This window comes from Podarcis pityusensis (genome assembly GCF_964106645.2).
Source record: "Podarcis pityusensis genome assembly, chromosome: 6".
In the NCBI taxonomy this organism is placed as follows: domain Eukaryota; kingdom Metazoa; phylum Chordata; class Lepidosauria; order Squamata; family Lacertidae; genus Podarcis; species Podarcis pityusensis.
The window spans coordinates 96062482-96080921 of NC_138030.1; the positions used below are offsets into that span (position 1 = coordinate 96062482).

Sequence of the window (18440 nt, forward strand, 5' to 3'; positions counted from 1 at the left end):
CTCTGCCACGTCATGCCAGGTCCCGGAGGAGCCGCGCCACGGCATTGGCTGGGCTCCCGGGCGCGGGGCGGGGCGGGGCGGGGCTCGCCAGGGAGAGGGCGCCTCGCGCGGTGCGGCCTGCCGTTGCTATGGCAACGGGCCCCTTTGGCGTCACGGTCCCGAACTGAGCGAGGCCTGCTTCCTCTCTTCTTCCATGAGTCACAGGGTTACAACACGCATATTTGCAAATAAAACGTATGACACCCAAACAAGTATCGTAAGATTATTTAGGGAGTGGTCCCTAAGGCCAGGACTTCCTTCCTAAGCAGGTCTGCTGAGTCCTCACTTCTCTTAAAATCTTCATTATTATTAGTCACTTCATTTCGAAACTGCTTTACGTTTTTAAGATTTAAATCTCAAAACGGTTTACAACCCACATTAAAACATCAGATAAAACAGTCCAGGATAAAACATTACCGAAGAAAGTCAGAAAGTACCATATACATTCAAAGCAGCATAATTAAGAGAGAGTGGAAATACTATTTTAAAGATTTCAAAACAAAAGTTTACAAAGGTGGTCAGCTGCACAAGGCTCATTCAACAGCAAAGCTAACGGGAGGGAAGGGGGACTTTTCAAAAGATAACATAACTAAAGGATGTCAAATATAAAATGTACAAGTAAGACAGCATAATTGTTGTTTAGTCGTTTAGTCGTGTCCGCCTCTTTGTGACCCCCTGGGCCAGAGCACGCCAGGCACTCCTGTCTTCCTCTGCCTCCCGCAGTTTGGTCAAACTCATGTTGGCACCTTCGAGAACACTGTCCCACCATCTCATTCTCTGCCGTCCCCTTCTCCTTGTGCCCTCCATCCTTCCCAACATCAGGGTCTTTCCCAGGGAGTCTTCTGAGATGGCCAAAGTATTGGAGCCTCAGCTTCAGGATCTGTCCTTCCAGGGCTGATTTCCTTCAGAATGGATAGGTTTGATCTTCTTGCAGTCCATGGGACTCTCAAGAGTCTCCTCCAGCACCATAATTCAAAAGCATCAATTCTTTGGCGATCAGCCTTCTTGATGGTCCAGCTCTCACTTCCATACATCACTACTGGGAAAACCATGGCTTTAACTATACGGACCTTTGTTGGCAAGGTGATGTCTCTGCTTTTTAATATGTTGTCTAGGTTTGCCATTGCCTTTCTCCCAAGAATGGCAGGCGTCTTTTAATTTCGTGACTGCTGTCACCATCTGCAGTGATCATGGAGCCCAAGAAAGTAAAATCTCTCACTGCCTCCATTTCTTCCCCTTCTATTTGCCAGGAGGTGATGGGCCCAGTGGCCGTGATCTTCGTTTTTTTGATGTTGAGCTTCAGACCATATTTTGCACTCTCCTCTTTCACCCTCATTAAAAGGTTCTTTAATTCCTCCTCACTTTCCGCCATCAAGGTTGTGTCATCTGCATATCTGAGGTTGTTGATATTTCTTCCGGCGATCTTAATTCCAGCTTGGGATTCATCCAGCCCAGCCTTTCGCATGATGAATTCTGCATATAAGTTAAATAAGCAGGGAGACAATATACAGCCTTGCCGTACTCCTTTCCCAATTTTGAACCAAAAGACAGCATAATTAGCAAGAGAATAAAAATAAAATAAAAAAATAGAGAACATAATATTACCATAAGCACAGACCATATTTGTTGCTGTTGCCGCCAATCCTGCTGGTGCAGAATGCTGCAGCATGATCGCTGACTGGAGTGAGGACTTGGGGATCATTCTATTGCTCTTTGGGGCAGTTGTAAAGATGAATGAGATCATAGGATCATATAATTGTGAAGGGAGAATTGTAGAGTTGGAAGAGACCTTGAGGGTCATCTCATCTAACCATCTCCAATGCAGGAATCGCAACTGAAGCATCTGGGACAGATGGCCATCCAACCTCTGCTTAAACCTCCAAGGAAGGAGAGTCCACCACCTCTCGTGGGAGTCTGAACTCCTCTTACTGTCAGCAAGCTTTTCTGAATGTTTAGTCGGAATCTCCTTTCTTGCAACTTGAAGCCATTGCCTCGAGTCCTGCCCTCAGGAGCAGGAGAAAACAAGAATGCTTCCTCTTCTGTTTGACAGTCCTTCAGATATTTGAAGAGGGCTATTATATCTCCCTCAGTCTCCTCTTTTCCAGGCTAAATATCCCCAACTCCTTCAAGCAGTCCCCGTAAGGCTTGGTTTCCAGACCCTCGATTAGCTTGGTCACCCTCCTCTGCACATGTTCCAGCTTGTCAGCATCCTTCTTACCGTAAATTGTGGTGCCCAGAACTGGTTACTGGTGTGGTCTGACTAAGGCAGAATCAAGTGGTACTATTATTTCCCTTGATCTGGACACTAGACTTCTGTTGTTGCAGACTAAAACAGCATTCACTTTTTTGCTGAATTTCTACAGCCAGGTTTGGGGTAGGAGAACCTTCCTTTGTATTTCTATTAGATTTATGCAGTTAATCCTGTCTAAGAGCCAGCATATGCACCTCATAATCTCTGGGTAGAGAGTCATTTCTTGGTGACTGCGTCTTCTGCTTTCCCACACTTGGACGGGGGGGGGGGGCAGGGTTATTTTTGTCTGTCCCCCTTTCCACCTTTAACTGTTGTAGGGAATATATTCAAGTGGAGAGAGGTGTGGCATCTTCTCAGAATTTGCGGAAGAATGATGTCAATCAACATCTGATGATCTCCTTCTACACAATAGAAAGTGTCCTTTCATACTGCATCATGGTGTGGTATGCTGGTTTGACATAAACTGATAGTGCCTACAGAGGGTGGTGAATACAGCACAAGATATTATGGGCTGTCCCGTGAATCTGTTGGATGAAATAGCGGAAGAACGTTGCCTCAGGAGAGTGAGGAAAATTCTCAGGAATGATTCACACCCTGGCCAGCACTTTCTTGATCTCCTGCGCTCGGGCAGAAGATATAGAAGCAGGATTAGTCGCACCAACAGGGTAAAGAACAGCTTCTATCCGTGGGCTGTTGGGCTGCTGAATGAAAAGATAACAACAGGGTAACGGACTTTAGGGTTTGGTGGGTGTGCGTCAGTAAACGAGGGGAATTAAGACTAAGAGAGCTGAGTAAGGGGTGCTCGTGTAATCTCACTGTATACAAGTTGTACAAGTGACAATAAAGTATTTTAATTCCATTTCAATTCAATATGCCTTTCTTGTATACACCATTGTGTTTTGTGACAGCAGTCCCCCAGTACAGGTGTACTTGCAATCTTCTATCCTCGAGGAGCCACCACTCTCATTTCCTAGCAGAGCTGCTTGCTGCCAACAAGAACATAAATCATTCTTTAGAGTTCTTTGACACGGCTCTTACAGTTTTAGGTATAAACTGACCCAATGGTTTGCTAATAGAGGAACACCAACTGACTGCAGCAGGCAGAAGACTCAAAACATCAACTGACTGCAGCAGGCAGAGGAATCATTTTGTATAGAATTATTGCATTTATTTCATAATGCCTTGAAATTGCTTTGTGTAACAATGATTTTTTTAATTTAAAAAATGATACGTCTAAGTCAACAAGTGGGCCCTTGCAAAAATGAAACATGTGAACTCTCCCTACACCAATATATTTGTGGGCCACTGGTTCATAAATTTATCAGGAAGAATCTGCAGCATAAAGTTATGATCAATGATTCATTTTTAAGGGAGAAATCAAAATATCATGAATTGAGCTGTTATTTGTCAAGTAACAGGCCTTTTATTTTTTGTTGTGGTTACCAAAACACAATGTACAATTTACTGCTAAGCTAAAGCACACACTCCTTCGCGGCTTGGATTGAATATCTGTTACACAGAGGGATTGCGCCATATGATTTTGGAAACTTTCCTGGTTGACTTGATATTTTTCCACAAAATTGCGGCTGTTAAGATTCAGCCTTGTGGCCATATGGAAGCCTCTTTTGACTTATGGGAAGTACGATTTTACTTGGAAGAATGTTTGAACTTATTTGGTCCTTTGTCTTCTCGTGCCCATTCAATTCTCCCCACCCCTTTTCTTTGCTGTTCCACTAGTATCAGTTGCTGGCACTCCAGGACGTGCTCTTATGGGAAGCTGACTTACAGCACCAGGCTCATTGGTAGTCCAACTGTGTTACAAAGATGTCTTGCCACCGTGACATGAAGGCTGGCAGCATCAACAACCCTGCCATGTGGGAATCCCTAGCAGACAACCACAACGCCTGGAGACAAGAAATCAAGTTGTGTATCCATAGCAGGGTCACAAAGAGTCAGACATGACTAAACGACTAGACAACAACAGCAGTGACCAGAGGAGAAAAACCCACTGGGAGGAGTGCGGAGCAGAAACGCCATGGTGCATCAGCAGCAGCACAACTGGAGGCCTTCATCTGCCCCAGTTGCAACAAAACATGTCCTTCCTGCATGGGTCCACTGCCACAGGAGGCGCTACTATGGTCCAACAGTTTGACTTCACAAACGGTGAAGTCCTGAGACAGACAGATGCCAAACCTTCAAACTCTTATAGTAGTTTTGCTTCGTGATTGCTTTCTGTTTTGTATGGTTTTTCTCAGGGTGCACTTTTTAGTCCTGATGCCCTTTTTATACGTACTGCACACATTATACAAATATTTTTTTCCTTAAAAAAATTCAGCCTTGGAATACGTTAAACAATTATCATAGTAACAGAGCATGAACTGAATATGAGCACACTACCTCCTTCTTAGCGGGACGCGGGTGGCGCTGTGGTCTAAACCACTGAGCCTCTTGGGCCTGCCAATTGGAAGGTCAGCAGTTTGAATCCCCGCGATGGGGTGAGCTCCCGTTGTTCAGTCTCAGCTTCTGCCCGCCTAGCAGTTTGAAAGCATGTCAAAGTGCAAGTATCATAGAATCATAGAGTTGGAATAGACCACAAGGGCCATCGAGTCCAACCCCCTGCCAAGCAGGAAACACCATCAGAGCACTCCTGACATATGGTTGTCAAGCCTCTGCTTAAAGACCTCCAAAGAAGGAGACTCCACCACACTCCTTGGCAGCAAATTCCACTGTCGAACAGCTCTTACTGTCAGGAAGTTCTTCCTAAGGTTTAGGTGGAATCTTCTTTCTTGTAGTTTGGATCCATTGCTCCGTGTCCGCTTCTGTGGAGCAGCAGAAAACAACCTTTCTCCCTCCTCTATGTGACATCCTTTCATATATTTGAACATGGCTATCATATCACCCCTTAACCTCCTCTTCTCCAGGCTAAACATGCCCAGCTCCCTTAGCCGTTCCTCATAAAATAGGTAAGTAAATAGGTACCACTCCGGTGGGAAGGTAAACAGCGTTTCCGTGCGCTGCTCTAGTTTCGCCAGTAAAGCGAGATGAGCGCCGCAACCCCAGAGTCGTTTGTGACTGGACTTAACTATCAGGGGTCCTTTACCTTTACCTCCTTCTTAATAACTACCAGTCTCCAAAATGCTTTGGAGGATGCAGTGCTTAAACAGTGTGTGAAATATCCAGGCAGGCTTGCTTCTAGTGTATTTTATTTGGACCATTCAAGCAAACAAAAATTCAGAGGGCTGCAGTTCTTAAGATCTCCATGCCCTATTCACCACTGACATGCACGTGTGTTCCACACTACAGATGCCCAATTCAGTTTCTGCAATATCAAACTTCCCTCCACAGCCACTTCTGGTATTATATTCTTATTGCACATGCCTCTCAGCTCACATTGTAGCTTTGTCTTGCCTCAAACCCCCACACCTATTTATTCCCAATTTCTCCTTGAACCTTTGTGCTTGGCATTCTTCGGTCTAGAATGTACCTTCACTGCTGTACACATCAATGGACCCCCCAAAATGTAGATTTATAATGAGATACCAGAAGGCATTTCGGATCTAAGGAACATCTTTGCATCAGGCAGCAATCTTTAAACTTCAGTGCCTGTCTGAACTTTATGCTCCCACCCAACACTAACACTGCAACACTGAAAACAACACAGCACGCCCCACTTAATGTCCCGTCACGTGTGTGGGTGAGGCACAGTGACAGTTGTCTCAGAATGACCTAAATGAGTGATCATTACAGCCTTGGTGGGCCAGCACAACGCCCATTCCCTGGAGAAAGAGCTTGGGAGTTTACCAGTAATGAAACGGGAAGCATGCTGGCCAAGTGAGTTTTCAGCACAGAAATGTCTAATTTCTTTGTGTCAGTATTTGTATTTCCAGAATTTGTCCAGTTATGAAATATTTTGTTGTATTCAGTTACATTTCAAATATATACCAATATCAAATATGCCAAAAGGATTAGGAATAGAGAACATACATAAATAAGCCCTTTTGAGTATTTATACTTCCGCTAATTCTCATTCCTTTTTTTCAGCTTCTGCTTTCGTCCATGCTTTTGAAGAGGAGCTACTGCACAGTGGCCTTCCTTTGAGGACAAACTATATACATTATGCAAAATGCATCACTTACACCTCTTTTTATTTATTCTTGAATCAATCAGATTACTTTGAAAATAGCAAATAATAATTATTATTAACTAAGTTTAATGCTGCCTGTTTGAATACATGGGGTATCTGCTGTGGTAATATAATTTCTACTATGAAAATTATTTGAAAATGTGGTTGGATAGACCTCTATCTTGACTATAGCCTTGTTGGCCCTCCTGTTGGAGAATGAAAAATCTCTGATTTGTCATAAACCTTTGCAGACATGCTGTCCAAATAAATGAACTGTGAACTGTTAGTCCCTTGCTATGTTTCTGGAAGGCTAGAACATCAATTTGGTTGCCTTTAGTGCTTTCATTGACTGTTTGAAGATCATGCCTGAAGATGGGTTCCTTAGCTTAAAAGGTTGGCATAAGGTCTCTTTTGGCTTTTTTACTGATATTTCTTTGCCAAGGATAGTTGGCAACAGACACCAATGTAGTGATATCTAGATATTTTCCCATGACCTCACTCCCAATCCCCAATCCTCTGGGATGGTAGCTAATTGATTTATGCTGGTGAACAAGGCAGCAAGCACTGGGGCCCGCAAATCAACATTGGCCTTAAGAAGCTCGGGTGAAATATTGTCTGCACCAGGAGCTTTGCCAGGTTTAAGAGATTGAATGAGCCTTGCGAGCTTCTTCAGTTGACACCGGGGGCCACTCAGCACCAATATCACTTAGAGGTAGGGAGAGATGTTGCTTGGTTGTGTATAAGGATTGGAAGTATGACTCCCAAATCCCAACAGAGATGGTATATTCCACTTCGGAGGGGGAATCTTGCCATCCTTTTGCGACTATTTTCCAAAAGGTGGCTGAGTCCCTCCTTCGAGAGGTCTATATTAAACATTGCCACTCTCCCCTTTGGGCCTGAAGCTTTTTCTTTTTGATCAAAGCTTTATAATTTTGTTTAGCTTCAAACCACTCTGCAGGGAGTGACGGTAGATTGGCAGACCTATAGTTCCTGTATTTTCCCAACAAAGACCGCTTCACAGCGAGGCATTCCTGATCAAACCAGGGTTAAGATTGGTTGAAGTATAATGGTCATCACATTGCCTTTTTTGGGGTCAAATAGGGTTGAAGAAGTGAAATCAAATCCTGAAACAAGTTTATTCTAGTTTCAGAGCATGAGGAGTTTAAGAGGTTGTCTCTCCTAATGAGGAATATATCTGAGCACTCTGCAGGCATGTTTGCTCTGCAGTACAAGCCGGAAGGCAGAAAGAGCCTCTGAAAACAGACATATACAATCCAGACCAATCAAGACTTGTTACAAAACCGTAACGCCTAATGGTTCTCAGGGCACCATAAGCACCATCTCTGCACAATGTTTTGCTTAGAGTCCTAAACTTGGATGTTGTCATTCATACAATTCTGTCAGTTCAGTATCTCAAATGTCTGCAGGGGAGACGTGGGCTCTTAACCAGGTTCAAAATGAAGTAGTGATATCAAGGCTAGCAAGATGTATCCGAATCCCCTTCCCTTTCAGTATACAAAACCTAAAGGATATTTTGTCTTAGTAAAGCAAGTTGCATATTTAAGGTGAATGTGTGTCATCAAACCTAGGGTTCAAAGATATGGCAACGAGTTACTGAAAGATCTTTTTATGCCACAGAGATTCAGATTTCTTCTGCTACTCTCCCACCAGGATCGAAAATTCTGCAGCCAATGATTTCTCATGCTGTACCTCAGTCACAAGATTTACGTCTTGTATGTCACCATTTTGGGGGTCCCACTTCATTGACCACTGAGTGCCACTGGGACATGTTGTGTCCAGCAGGTATCAGATCATATTGTGTCCAGCAGGTTTCATATTTAGAGAACCTCATCCTTAGAAATGTAACAAGACTGTCCATAGATCAATGCAGCAAATGGAGCTGGTGTTCTGTAACCACCAATCTTACGTTGGCTGAATTTACTTTGGTACAGGGTGTTGGAAGTTCTCATTTTTGAAGTCAGAGATTAGACTGCATATTTGGATGTTTTCTCTATGAAGGGTGACAAATATTGCAGTTGGATACCATTCTGTGGCTGCTGAGGAGAAATAGAAGGAAGGCCTAAATACCCTCTCAGAAAGATTATTTCCTGTTCAGGACAGGGAAGGAAAAGCCAGTCATTCTGTCTGTGACTCACTCATTCCTTGCAAGGCAATGGGGGGGGGGGGAGAGGAGGAGGAAGCCACCTTGCCTCTTGGCTTTTTGGGGGAAGCTACATGCACCCCAACATCCTAGCACTCTGACCATACCCGTGGCCAAGAGGAAGAACTATTCCTGATTAAACTCCTGCCTCACCTGACACCCAGGAAGAACACTAGCTTTATAATTCAAATGGTACACATTTAAAAAACAACTTGCTAAGTTCTTTCAGTCTTGTTTTTCCTCTCCATTGTGAAGACCACTGGCAGCCTGCCCCACACTGAGCTTTCTGTTGTATTTTTTGGCAATCTTGGGGAGTTTCTTTTCCTCCTCTTGGGTATTTCGCAACTAGCTTTAGACATTACAAAAAGGTCATGCCACAGTAGACCGGGAAGCTTCTGTCTAATTGGTGGTGACTCACACTGAGGTAGAACTGAAATATGCAGACTTGAATTTTTCCCACTTTCACAGAAGGGCTAAGAGAGTGTCAGTAATGTGCTCACAATGTTGGTAAAGTTACAGATAGGTAGCCGTGTTGGTCTGCCATAGTCAAAAAAAAAAATAAAAAAAAAAAAAAATTGAATGTTGGTAAAGACGCTGTTTGCCTCCCTGTAGGCACAAAACCCTTTACACAGTGTTGAAGAGACTCCCTCTTGCATCACACTTTTCTGTAAGGAAGGCTACTGTTTCTATCCCACCCAGCAATGATTCCATTTTTTAAGTACATACCACGGTTCACGTTGCCTATTTTTAAATGTTGGGAGAAATCATTAATTATCACTTCACACTACAACAGCTACTGCACAATAGAAAGATATTTTATTTTAAGCAAAGGGGACTGATTTATCTGCACCTAATGTTAGATTTTTTAAAAACTATACAGAATGAGAAAGGCAATTTTCATTACCCCAATTTTCAGGAACGTCCATGATAAGCAGTTACTCCTGAGAAGTGCTCATGGCACCATTTATAGGACATATCCTAAACATCTCCGTTTCCATGAAGAAGGGCTACGTGTGCAGCCTTCAAGGGCAGTCCAGGAACATTTTATCCCTACAATGCTTTGAATAGATGGACAGTCGTTCCGCAGTACAAGTGTGGGAGTGCAACAGATGGGCAGCATTATTCTCAAACCTCAGTAGGCTGCTGCTTCTCTCCAGAAAGTACTATATGGGACTGAATTATCCTTCTTCACACCAGTTTTACTGCTTCCAGTACATCTGCCAGGACGTAAGTAGTGTCCCATGCTTGACCAGGTTGTCGCAGGGCCTTCTCCAGAATCTGAGCTGTGTCTCGGAGCTCTGCAGGAGGTAGCTTGTGCTTAGCCTGCTGCTGGCAGAATAGGATTTCATTTACCTCCCCCTCAATCCTCCGGACATAGAGCAAAGGGAAAGTCTCTCTTAGGGTAGCCAGAACAGCATCTCGAAGCTGGGTGTCTCGACACACCAAATTTAGAATGAAGAGGCCTGCAGAGAGGAATAAGACACGTTGATTATTACAAAGCAGATGTCAGAGATCACAGAGCACCCATTTAGATTTGTTTGTAGGAGGGGGTGGGGGAGGGGGTTTATTGATTTGTGGGGGTAGGTTGAGTAGTTGATCCATAGCCTAGGGTGGTGTTTGAATGCTGGCAGACAAGGAGGATTGTTTTTAAAAGTTTTTATCTTCTGGGTGTGAGAAAAGGGGCCAAGACAGGTGTAGCAAGGTTGGATTTTGTGTGTGTGTGTGTATAAGGTACAATGTTCAAAATTCCCATTGTTCTAGGCACATTTTGTGTGAGTAGATACCTTAGGAACTTATTCTGGCACACTTCCAGGTCTTTCAGGTTATTATTTCAGGTTATCATCCCCCAAATCTTGATACCATATTGCATTTGAACTACCAAGATAAACAGGCACCACTACAGGGACAGAATCCTGAAGTGAAAATATGTTTGCTGTTATCTGACTGTGATCTGCTTGTCACATACAAAACAGCCCTATTTGCTAAAGCCGCTAAAAGTATTCGTGCTAGCTATATAAAAGACAATGCTGTAGATTGTGCACACAATTCATTAATTTGACTTATTGTAAAAGGATGTATATCTCTGGATTTCTTTTAACAGGCTTTAATGGACTTGCTGGATCTGTGAATTAATCTGTAATGGCTTTTAGTCAGAAACAATGAAAACGACAGGTATCTGCCCCAGGGCACTTAAGGCCCATTGACCCTCACCTTCCTTCTTCAGAAGGGTCCTCACTTTCTGAAGGAAGGACTTCTCCACAAAGGCTGGGGGTGGGCAGCTCATACCCAAGGCAGAGTCCTTGCTGTCCACATCAAACATGATGGCATCATAAGAGGATGAAGCTGAAGAAAAACAGGAGTGTGTTTCTGTGAGATCAACAGAAATAGGGTGAAGCAGAACAAGTGTTTGGATATGCAAGTGCCCTCGTGTCAAACTAAAATAGCCAACAGTGTGACCACACCAACCTGTCTTTTACCAACAGGACTCTCTGTAAAGAGCAGTTATCTAGCAACAAGGTATTTGGAAACAATTTCCATCCATCTCAAGGGTGTCTAGTACAGCCTTCCAAAACCTAGTGTCCTCCAGATATTTTGAACACAGTGAACACAACTATTGGCAAAGGATGGTCTAGGAAGCCCATTTGTTTCCATAGGAATGCACTTACTGCAGTGGTACCTCTGGTAACGAGCAGAATCCATTCCGGAGGTCCGTTCATAACCGGAAACTGCTTGTAACCTGAGGTGCCATTAGCGAAAGTGTGTCTCCCTCTGGCTTGCGATTTCCGCTCGCATCCCGGGGCAAAGTTTGCAACCGGGAGCGGCTACTTCCAGGTTACCAGAGCTCATAACCCACAGCAAGCGCAACCAGAGGCGTTCACAACCAGAGGTACCACTGTACTGACATGCATTAATGCCATAGAAATTGTGCCGTGAAGTGCAATGCCCTAAACCAGCCTTTTTCAACCCAGGGTCTCAGGTTTTGCTGGACAACAACTCCCATCATCCCTTGTGAGAAGTGCAAGCAGTCAGGAATGAGGGAAGTTGTAGTACAACATCATCTGAAAAAGGCTGCCCTAGACATTGGGGTACCCTCAAAAGAAACTACTCTACCTTAGGGGGTTTTTTGCATTTACTTCTCTTTGACCCCTCACTACCATAACCACTGCCAAACAGAACAAGGGAATTGGGAGTTGGGAGGCAGCTGAAAGTAGAATCATAGCTATTCTTATTTCCTTTCTCTCCTCTGAGTGTGTGTGGCATCTTTTCCCAATGGTTGTATTCAGGTCCAGGACAATCCAAAATACAGTGTTGAGTCATAATGAGTACAAATAATCTGGGAAAATATTGAATAACAACAAAAAATCTAAATTTGATGCACATTTCCCCATATTGTGACACAGAAGGGCCCCCAAAAGCCCCCATCCCACCAATCTCTCAAGCAGAAGTGGAGATGGAAGTAAAGAAAAAGATTTATACAACAGGGCAGACCCCTCTCCCCAACCCCTTAGGTCAACTCTGACATGTAGGCAACACAAAAAAGCAGGAGTACAACAGAGATTATTTGGAGAATCATGAAACGCTTGGCCTCTGGAAGGCAAACAGATTACACAGGCTTATATGGGAAATGGTTACCTTCTGCTGCAAGGCTGTCAACATAAACTAAGCCATCTGCAATGTGAACTTTGAGCCTGTCTTCAGGTGAAAAGCCAAACCAGCGTGTAGCCACTTCCAACATAGCTGGGTCAATTTCCACTACATCAATAGAGCACTGCAAGAAGTAGTCATGGATGAAGAGGGGCAGGCTGCCGCCGCCCAGACCAATAACCAGCACACGGATCAGGGCCTCTGCAATCAGCACACAAAGCAGGCATGAATCAACAGGCCTAACTGATAGGACGCATCTGCCAGTTACGAGGTGTGAGATATCCATATCACCATATCACCCAACTCAGTGCTAACCAAACCCCAATACGTATGTAAACCCCCTATGGCTCTATTACAACTGCGAACTTAATGGAAGCTGTGCTCCTACTGGCACATTTTGAAGGGCATATTATGGACTTTAAGAGATTTGAACTGTAGCCTTGAGGACGATTTAGACACTGGCAGTAACAATCTTATCTCATGGGAAACTAAAGCATAAAGCCAGCATCTGCATGGAGTCATTTTGAACAGTCTCTCAGAAGTGGTGGTATTCATTTGTACTAGCAAACAAGGCTACCTCTTGTGTACCCAGAGAAATGTGACGCCATTACCCAGTGCATTTTATTGCCTTCTGGCGCCATCAATTTAATTCCACCCCACCCCCTTTTATTCATATATGTATGCCTGCTAACAGTCCCCACTCTCCTTTTCATTCCAGTCTAACAAAGTGGGCTCTAGCCAATGAAAATTTATGGAAGATTTCAGGAATGGTTAGTGTGCCAGACTCTTGTTTTCTTATTCACAATCTACATTGATGATGGATCAGTGAAATTACTGCTAGCAATCTGAAAATGCCTGGCTGTAGAGAAGCAGCAGGATTCCCTCAAGCTTTTTGTGCAGGCTACATTTTAGCTGTGAAACAGCTAGCAAATTTCTCGAACAAACACAACTTCTCACCCAAATGACAAGTGAAAATGGAAATTAGGTTGATCTTACTAATTACCTGGGAGGTGCTCAGGATTTTTCAGCAGGCACAATCCTGCAATCATGGCTCTATGGTGAGCACAACACAGATAGGTTTTGTCGATGGACTGACCGGCTGGTACAGCAGCAGGCTCAGCAGAGTGAATGGAGGCTGTTTTTTTCTTTTTTTTGTGCTTCTTATTCCCTGAAAGCAAAACAACAACAACTTAAACGGGCAAACCTATTCCTGCCATGCAGAAATAGTATGGAAGGAGGTGTGATCACTGAAAACATTTGGGGCAGGAGACAGCAACTCCAAATAGCTCTTGGCATGTCCCTGTCCCCCCACTAGATTCAAGCTGAGCACGAAGCAAGAATCAATTCTCTGCTAGACCTAAGCCCTCTCAATAATTTTTTTTCTTTCATATAGTAGCCTCTTCTTCTTTTTTAGTACAGCTCTTCTGATGGCTTTGTTAATTCTACAATTCTCTTCTCTACCTTCAAAGAATGTGGAAAGCATTTTTTCCTTGTACAAGCAAGAGAGCTCCTTTTGGCCTAATACATAAGAATCATTTGGAATTGAGTAACTTGGTTTCTAAAGGTAGATTGCAGACAGGAAACACACCCTTGCAGTCTAGCTCCTGTTCTGTAAATAAGAGTTGTGCTTATTTAGAATCATTAACCCAGAAGATTTATTCTCCCCACTGTTACTTATGCCCTCAGTACATACATAAAGGAGGCTCCCTTAATACTGCTAAGGGGTCAGATAAAAGGACTTCATGCACCAAAACTGAATTCATGCAATCTTGACACACAATGGGGCACAGGACAGCAGCAGCAGGGATCTGTATTTATTCACAGAGGTTTATAATATTTAATTCTTACTGCAAATTCCTCAAGCCATTTAACAAGAACAGATGGGCAGTCTGGAGGAAAAGCAGTCCTCACATGCCCGAAGCTCAGATATGGGAAAACTCCTCAGAATCCCTTTCAAGCGGCACTCATAACTAGTGAACAGGTGAGTGGAACTGTGGATGCCTGCACATACTCAATGCAGAGAGGAAGTGCCACATGACCCCCTCTTATTTTACAAGCTTTCATGCACACACACAACTCATAGTTTAGTTCTCTCCAAAAATCAGAGGAATGGAAGCCTCCTCTGTTGCAACTGAAACATACTCACTCCAGATTGTGCATGTTTTTGCCACAACTTGCTATTTCCACACTTGCCCAGTCCCTATGATTCTGCTTCCCACACCTCCCAGCAACCTCGTTTTACAGGTCAATAGTTGGCAGTTACTTGGCAAAGCCTCATTTCCTTGTAGTAAGGTCATCCCCATTTCATCTTCACCACACCTCATTTCACCTTTGTGGGAACCTCTGAATGAAAGTCTCGCCTCTGACTGCACCACATTCCTGTTGCTGAGGAAGATAAGGCGGCGGAAGTAGTGGGCACCATCACCTTTCACATCCTCAATAACATATTCCCCACTAAGGGGGCTCGTTCCACGATGCTGGATGGTGCGGATCCCAATGTCACCTCCCACTGACAGAAAAGGCACCTGCAGGAGAAGATGGTCAGAGGTTGCCAACACCTTACAGAAGGCATTATCAAAAAGCATGGAAACAGACAAATAAACAGATCATGTGTGAAATTACCGTATTTTTCGCCCCATAGGGCGCACTGGCCCATAAGGCGCACCTAGTTTTTTTTTGGGGGGGGGGAATAAAGAAAAAAAATTATTTTCCCCCCAAGGCGCGATGCTGGGGCGGTGGAAGCCCGAGCTTCCCCCGACCCCAGCCCCCAGAACAGGCTGCCCTCCGCAAGCCCTCCTGCGGCTTGCGCAGAGCTACCCGAAGCCCCGGCGCGACAGCTCAGCTCGCTGAGGCTTCGGGATAAGAGGCAGCGCTGCGCAAGCCGGGGGAGCCCAGCAGGAACTCCCGCGAGCTCCCAAGGCTTGCGGATAGCTTCCTGAAGCCTGGAGAGCGAGAGGGGTCGGTGCGCATTCGCCCCATAGGATGCACACACATTTCCCCTTCATTTTTGGGTGAAAAAATACGGTACCTTAAAGTGGGTTGGGCCGCTGTTCTGTCTGCCTCAGTTTTGTCTGTGATCTGCTCTCTTGGATTTTAGGCAAAATGTTAATTTTATTCTAAGAATTCTAGATCCACCTGATCTTGTAAAACATATTTAGTTTATCTTGCTTGAATAGGCCCATACATACAAGTCAAAATTGTGGTTGATATGTTTCTAATGCTCCTACATCTGGCAGCAGTAGCTAGGAAAGCTCCACACACTCTTTTTCAAAGGATGGCTGAAGTGTGCAGTCTTTGACTGCTGCTGTTCAGAGGCATCTAGCACCTCCCTAAGGAGTGGTCAGTGGAGTTCCTCTACCATCATCTCCTGCATCAAGAGAACATTAAGCAAACGCCTTGTGCCATCAGCAAATGTAACATAGTTTCATTCTCTGCAGCCCTTGAAAAAATCATTTCTAATTCTAGAAGCTCCTCAGCATTTACCTGCTGCCCAGCTGGGAGACCAGGTGGGGCCAGCTCCATCACCTTTTCCGACAGTTCTGCCTGGATTGCTTCCATACCTTCATAGTGTTGATCTCTGTGCAAAGCCACAGTTACTAGACGCCAGAATCCCGCACATGTAGCCAACTGCTTCCGTCCCTCATCCGTCCCAAAGAGCCACTCAGTTTCTCTGCCCTGTGGTACTGGGGAGAGGCAAAATGGAAAATATAGACAATAAAGAAACAATTGTCCAAGTACGTGAACAAAGTCAGAGCGTTCCAACATCTTATGTGGGCTTTGCTGAAGCAAGTCAAAGACTGCTACTCCATCTCCAATATGGAATGTTAATAGTACAGACATCATGACTATATCCTCAAGACAATTCTTTTACGGGCTCGGTTTGTACTCCTATGAATTGGCAGCAGATGCTGTTCACTTCACTTTAACAGGAAAAGCAGACATGTCTAGAATCAGTTGTAAAAGCCCCCCCCCCCCTTTTTAAAATCTATTCAGGCTTGCTGCTGTTTTCCTTTGGAAGTAAGAAGATGAGAAACTACACAATGGGGACAAAAAAAATACATGGGATTTTTAACCAATGTTTGTAAATTCACTAAGAGCAAAAATAATGCTGTAAACAGACCATTTGCTGTTCTTAAAACATTGCTTTTCAGTATATTTGGTGGTGGTGCTTTAATAATAATAGAACATATCCACTTCTTAAACATTACTGGCAGTGTGGGAGGGAGACTCAGTTGAGACTCTTGGATTGTTTAGATTTAACTTGAACTTTCCAACCTTGGCCAGCCAAGGAGATAAAAACTTACCAATGAAGATAGCAAATTTATTGTCAAAAGACGCTTTCACATTCAGGCTGTGCACCACATGCAAAGTGTAACGGGCTCGGCCAGTGTCCTTGCTGCAAAGGTCCAGTGAGACTGTGCCTGAACTGGGGTTCTTATTGATCTGGCTCCGTAGCAGAGAGTAGTGTTGCCTCTCTTTCACTGCCTCAATCAGATGCTCAGTGCTCTTGAACCGGATAGGCTTGTCCTGTGCTTCAGCACACAGCTCCAGGATGCATAAAGCTGAGCCCGGGACACGCCTAATCTTTGTCATTACATAGACAAAGATGGGCAGGGCAAATTCTCCTTCTGACGTTCCTGCTTTGTTGCCAGAGACTTGGTGTATTCGCACCATCCAGCCTTCCCGGGAGAAATATTCTATGGCCATCTTCGATACATGTGCTTGGGCCAAGGTTACGCAGAGGTAGCGGCCCCCAAACTGCAGAACACGGCTAATTTCAGCAAACATCCTTTCTGCCCTACTCAACGTGGTCTCTTCCCCATCAGTCAGGAGGGCATCAAGTGTGCCTTTGTCCAGTACCACTTGGAAGCGCTCATCAGGAAAATCCATTTGCAACACATCCATGACCATGTAAGTCATCTTTGGCCTCAGGTGAGCACTGCGCTCCTGCATCTGCTTGATAACCACTTCACTGATGTCCACATTGGTGATATCTTGATACCCTTCATCGTAGAGCTGCTCACTCAGTTCTGAGTTCCCACAGCCAGCCACAAGAATCTAGTGGGAAAACACATAAGGAATGTGAGAAACCAAAATGGTTTCTTAAAACAGACATTCCAAGAAGTCTCATGAATTCAGAGACAAGAACATGTGAAGGATTATCACCACTACTACAGAACTACAGTTGCTACGTATCACAAAATGCTCCCAAATAAAGCAATTGGTTGTGTAGAAGTCAGAAGAAAATAAAAAAATTAAAAAGGTAATCACCAACAAGTTCCACTACACAAAGGCCACTGAAATGAAAAACACAGGAGGCAGAGGGCTGAGTTTTCCTGCCAATTTGCTCATTTTCTTCTGGCAATGAGTTTTAAATACCCTTTGAAAGCATTAAAACATGACAACTATTCCCATTCAGCAGCATATACAGGATGTTCCTTACACACAATAACTGGAGGAAATGGGGGGGGGGAGAGCTGCAAGGGGCTGTTCACAAAAGTGTTGCTTTCATGCTATAAACACTGCAACATACAACATCGTTGTGTTGGCCCTTCTCTGAACCTTTCACAACCCTACAATATCCTTTAAAACACTTGTTTTAACCGTCCCTCCACGCCTTTATTTACTTATTTTATAAAATCAATACACTACAATAAAACTTCAAATTGATTTACAGAAAGGTAAAAACCATAAAATCAGGGGGAGGGGAATTGCAATTCATTAAAACCACCCTGAGATCTTCGGGTGAAGATGCAATACATAATAGTATTGCTGTTTTCAGCAGGGGACGCAAAGAGCGCGCGCGGCGAAGGCGCCTACGTATCACGAGGCGGTGAGTTCCTCGGGCCCCGCTCCTCGCCCTCCCCCCTCTCGGCTCCTCGCCTCACCGAGTCCCGCGGCCGCAGGTACCGTCCCAGGGAGGCCCGGAGGTCTTGCCACTCGCCGTACCACTCGAAGGCGCGCCCGCCTCGCTCCCGAAAGAAGCGCTCCCAGTAGCCGGACGAGGCGAAATCCCGCGCGCGCCCGGGAAGCAGCCGCAGCGCCGCCGCCGCCATGGCGAGAACTGCGCCTGCGCCTTCCTCACGCGGCTCCTCCCCCTCCGTTCTCTAAGCTCATTGGATGCTGGCGGAGCTGTCTGTCACTGCTCCCCACTAACCAACCGAGAAACCGGCCGTTAGTCACCGGCCGTCTAACCGTCTCTCTCATTGGCCCAATTCGAG

The 18440-nt window shown here is 44.7% G+C and overlaps 1 protein-coding gene and 1 long non-coding RNA gene across 4 annotated transcripts; one reads left to right on the forward strand and one right to left on the reverse strand.

The window, feature by feature from the left end:
• Positions 1-138: 138 nt before the first annotated feature.
• Positions 139-6699, forward strand: LOC308480445. Its single transcript, XR_013988106.1, has 2 exons — positions 139-234; positions 6332-6699. It is a non-coding gene; the product is annotated as an uncharacterized lncRNA (long non-coding RNA).
• A 2669-nt stretch (positions 6700-9368) lies between these two features.
• Positions 9369-18293, reverse strand: METTL13 (methyltransferase 13, eEF1A N-terminus and K55). Of its 3 annotated transcripts, none has more exons than XM_081012159.1 (8): positions 18108-18293; positions 16524-17277; positions 15703-15902; positions 14483-14744; positions 13223-13387; positions 12208-12420; positions 10786-10917; positions 9369-10037 (listed from the first exon to the last, which is right to left on the reverse strand). In XM_081012159.1, the coding sequence occupies exons 1-8, from the start codon at positions 18273-18275 to the stop codon at positions 9763-9765; spliced, it is 2169 nt and encodes a 722-aa protein (XP_080868285.1). In that variant the 5' UTR covers positions 18276-18293; the 3' UTR covers positions 9369-9762. The 3 variants fall into 3 exon arrangements, with proteins under 3 accessions (XP_080868285.1, XP_080868286.1, XP_080868287.1); XM_081012160.1 differs by having other exon boundaries at positions 14549-14744; positions 18108-18292; XM_081012161.1 differs by having other exon boundaries at positions 18169-18266.
• Positions 18294-18440: the final 147 nt, after the last annotated feature.

Excerpts from the sequence above, each read along its gene's own strand:
- METTL13 (XM_081012159.1), bottom strand. The coding sequence starts at position 18,275 with ATGGCGGCGGCGGCGCTGCGGCTGCTTCCCGGGCGCGCGCGGGATTTC. Across the intron at positions 14,745-15,702 it reads GTCTCCCAGCTGGGCAGCAG|GTGCCTTTTCTGTCAGTGGG; the intron begins GTAAATGCTGAG and ends CTTCTCCTGCAG. Across the intron at positions 13,388-14,482 it reads AGGAAATGAGGCTTTGCCAA|GGAATAAGAAGCACAAAAAA; the intron begins GTAACTGCCAAC and ends TTTTGCTTTCAG.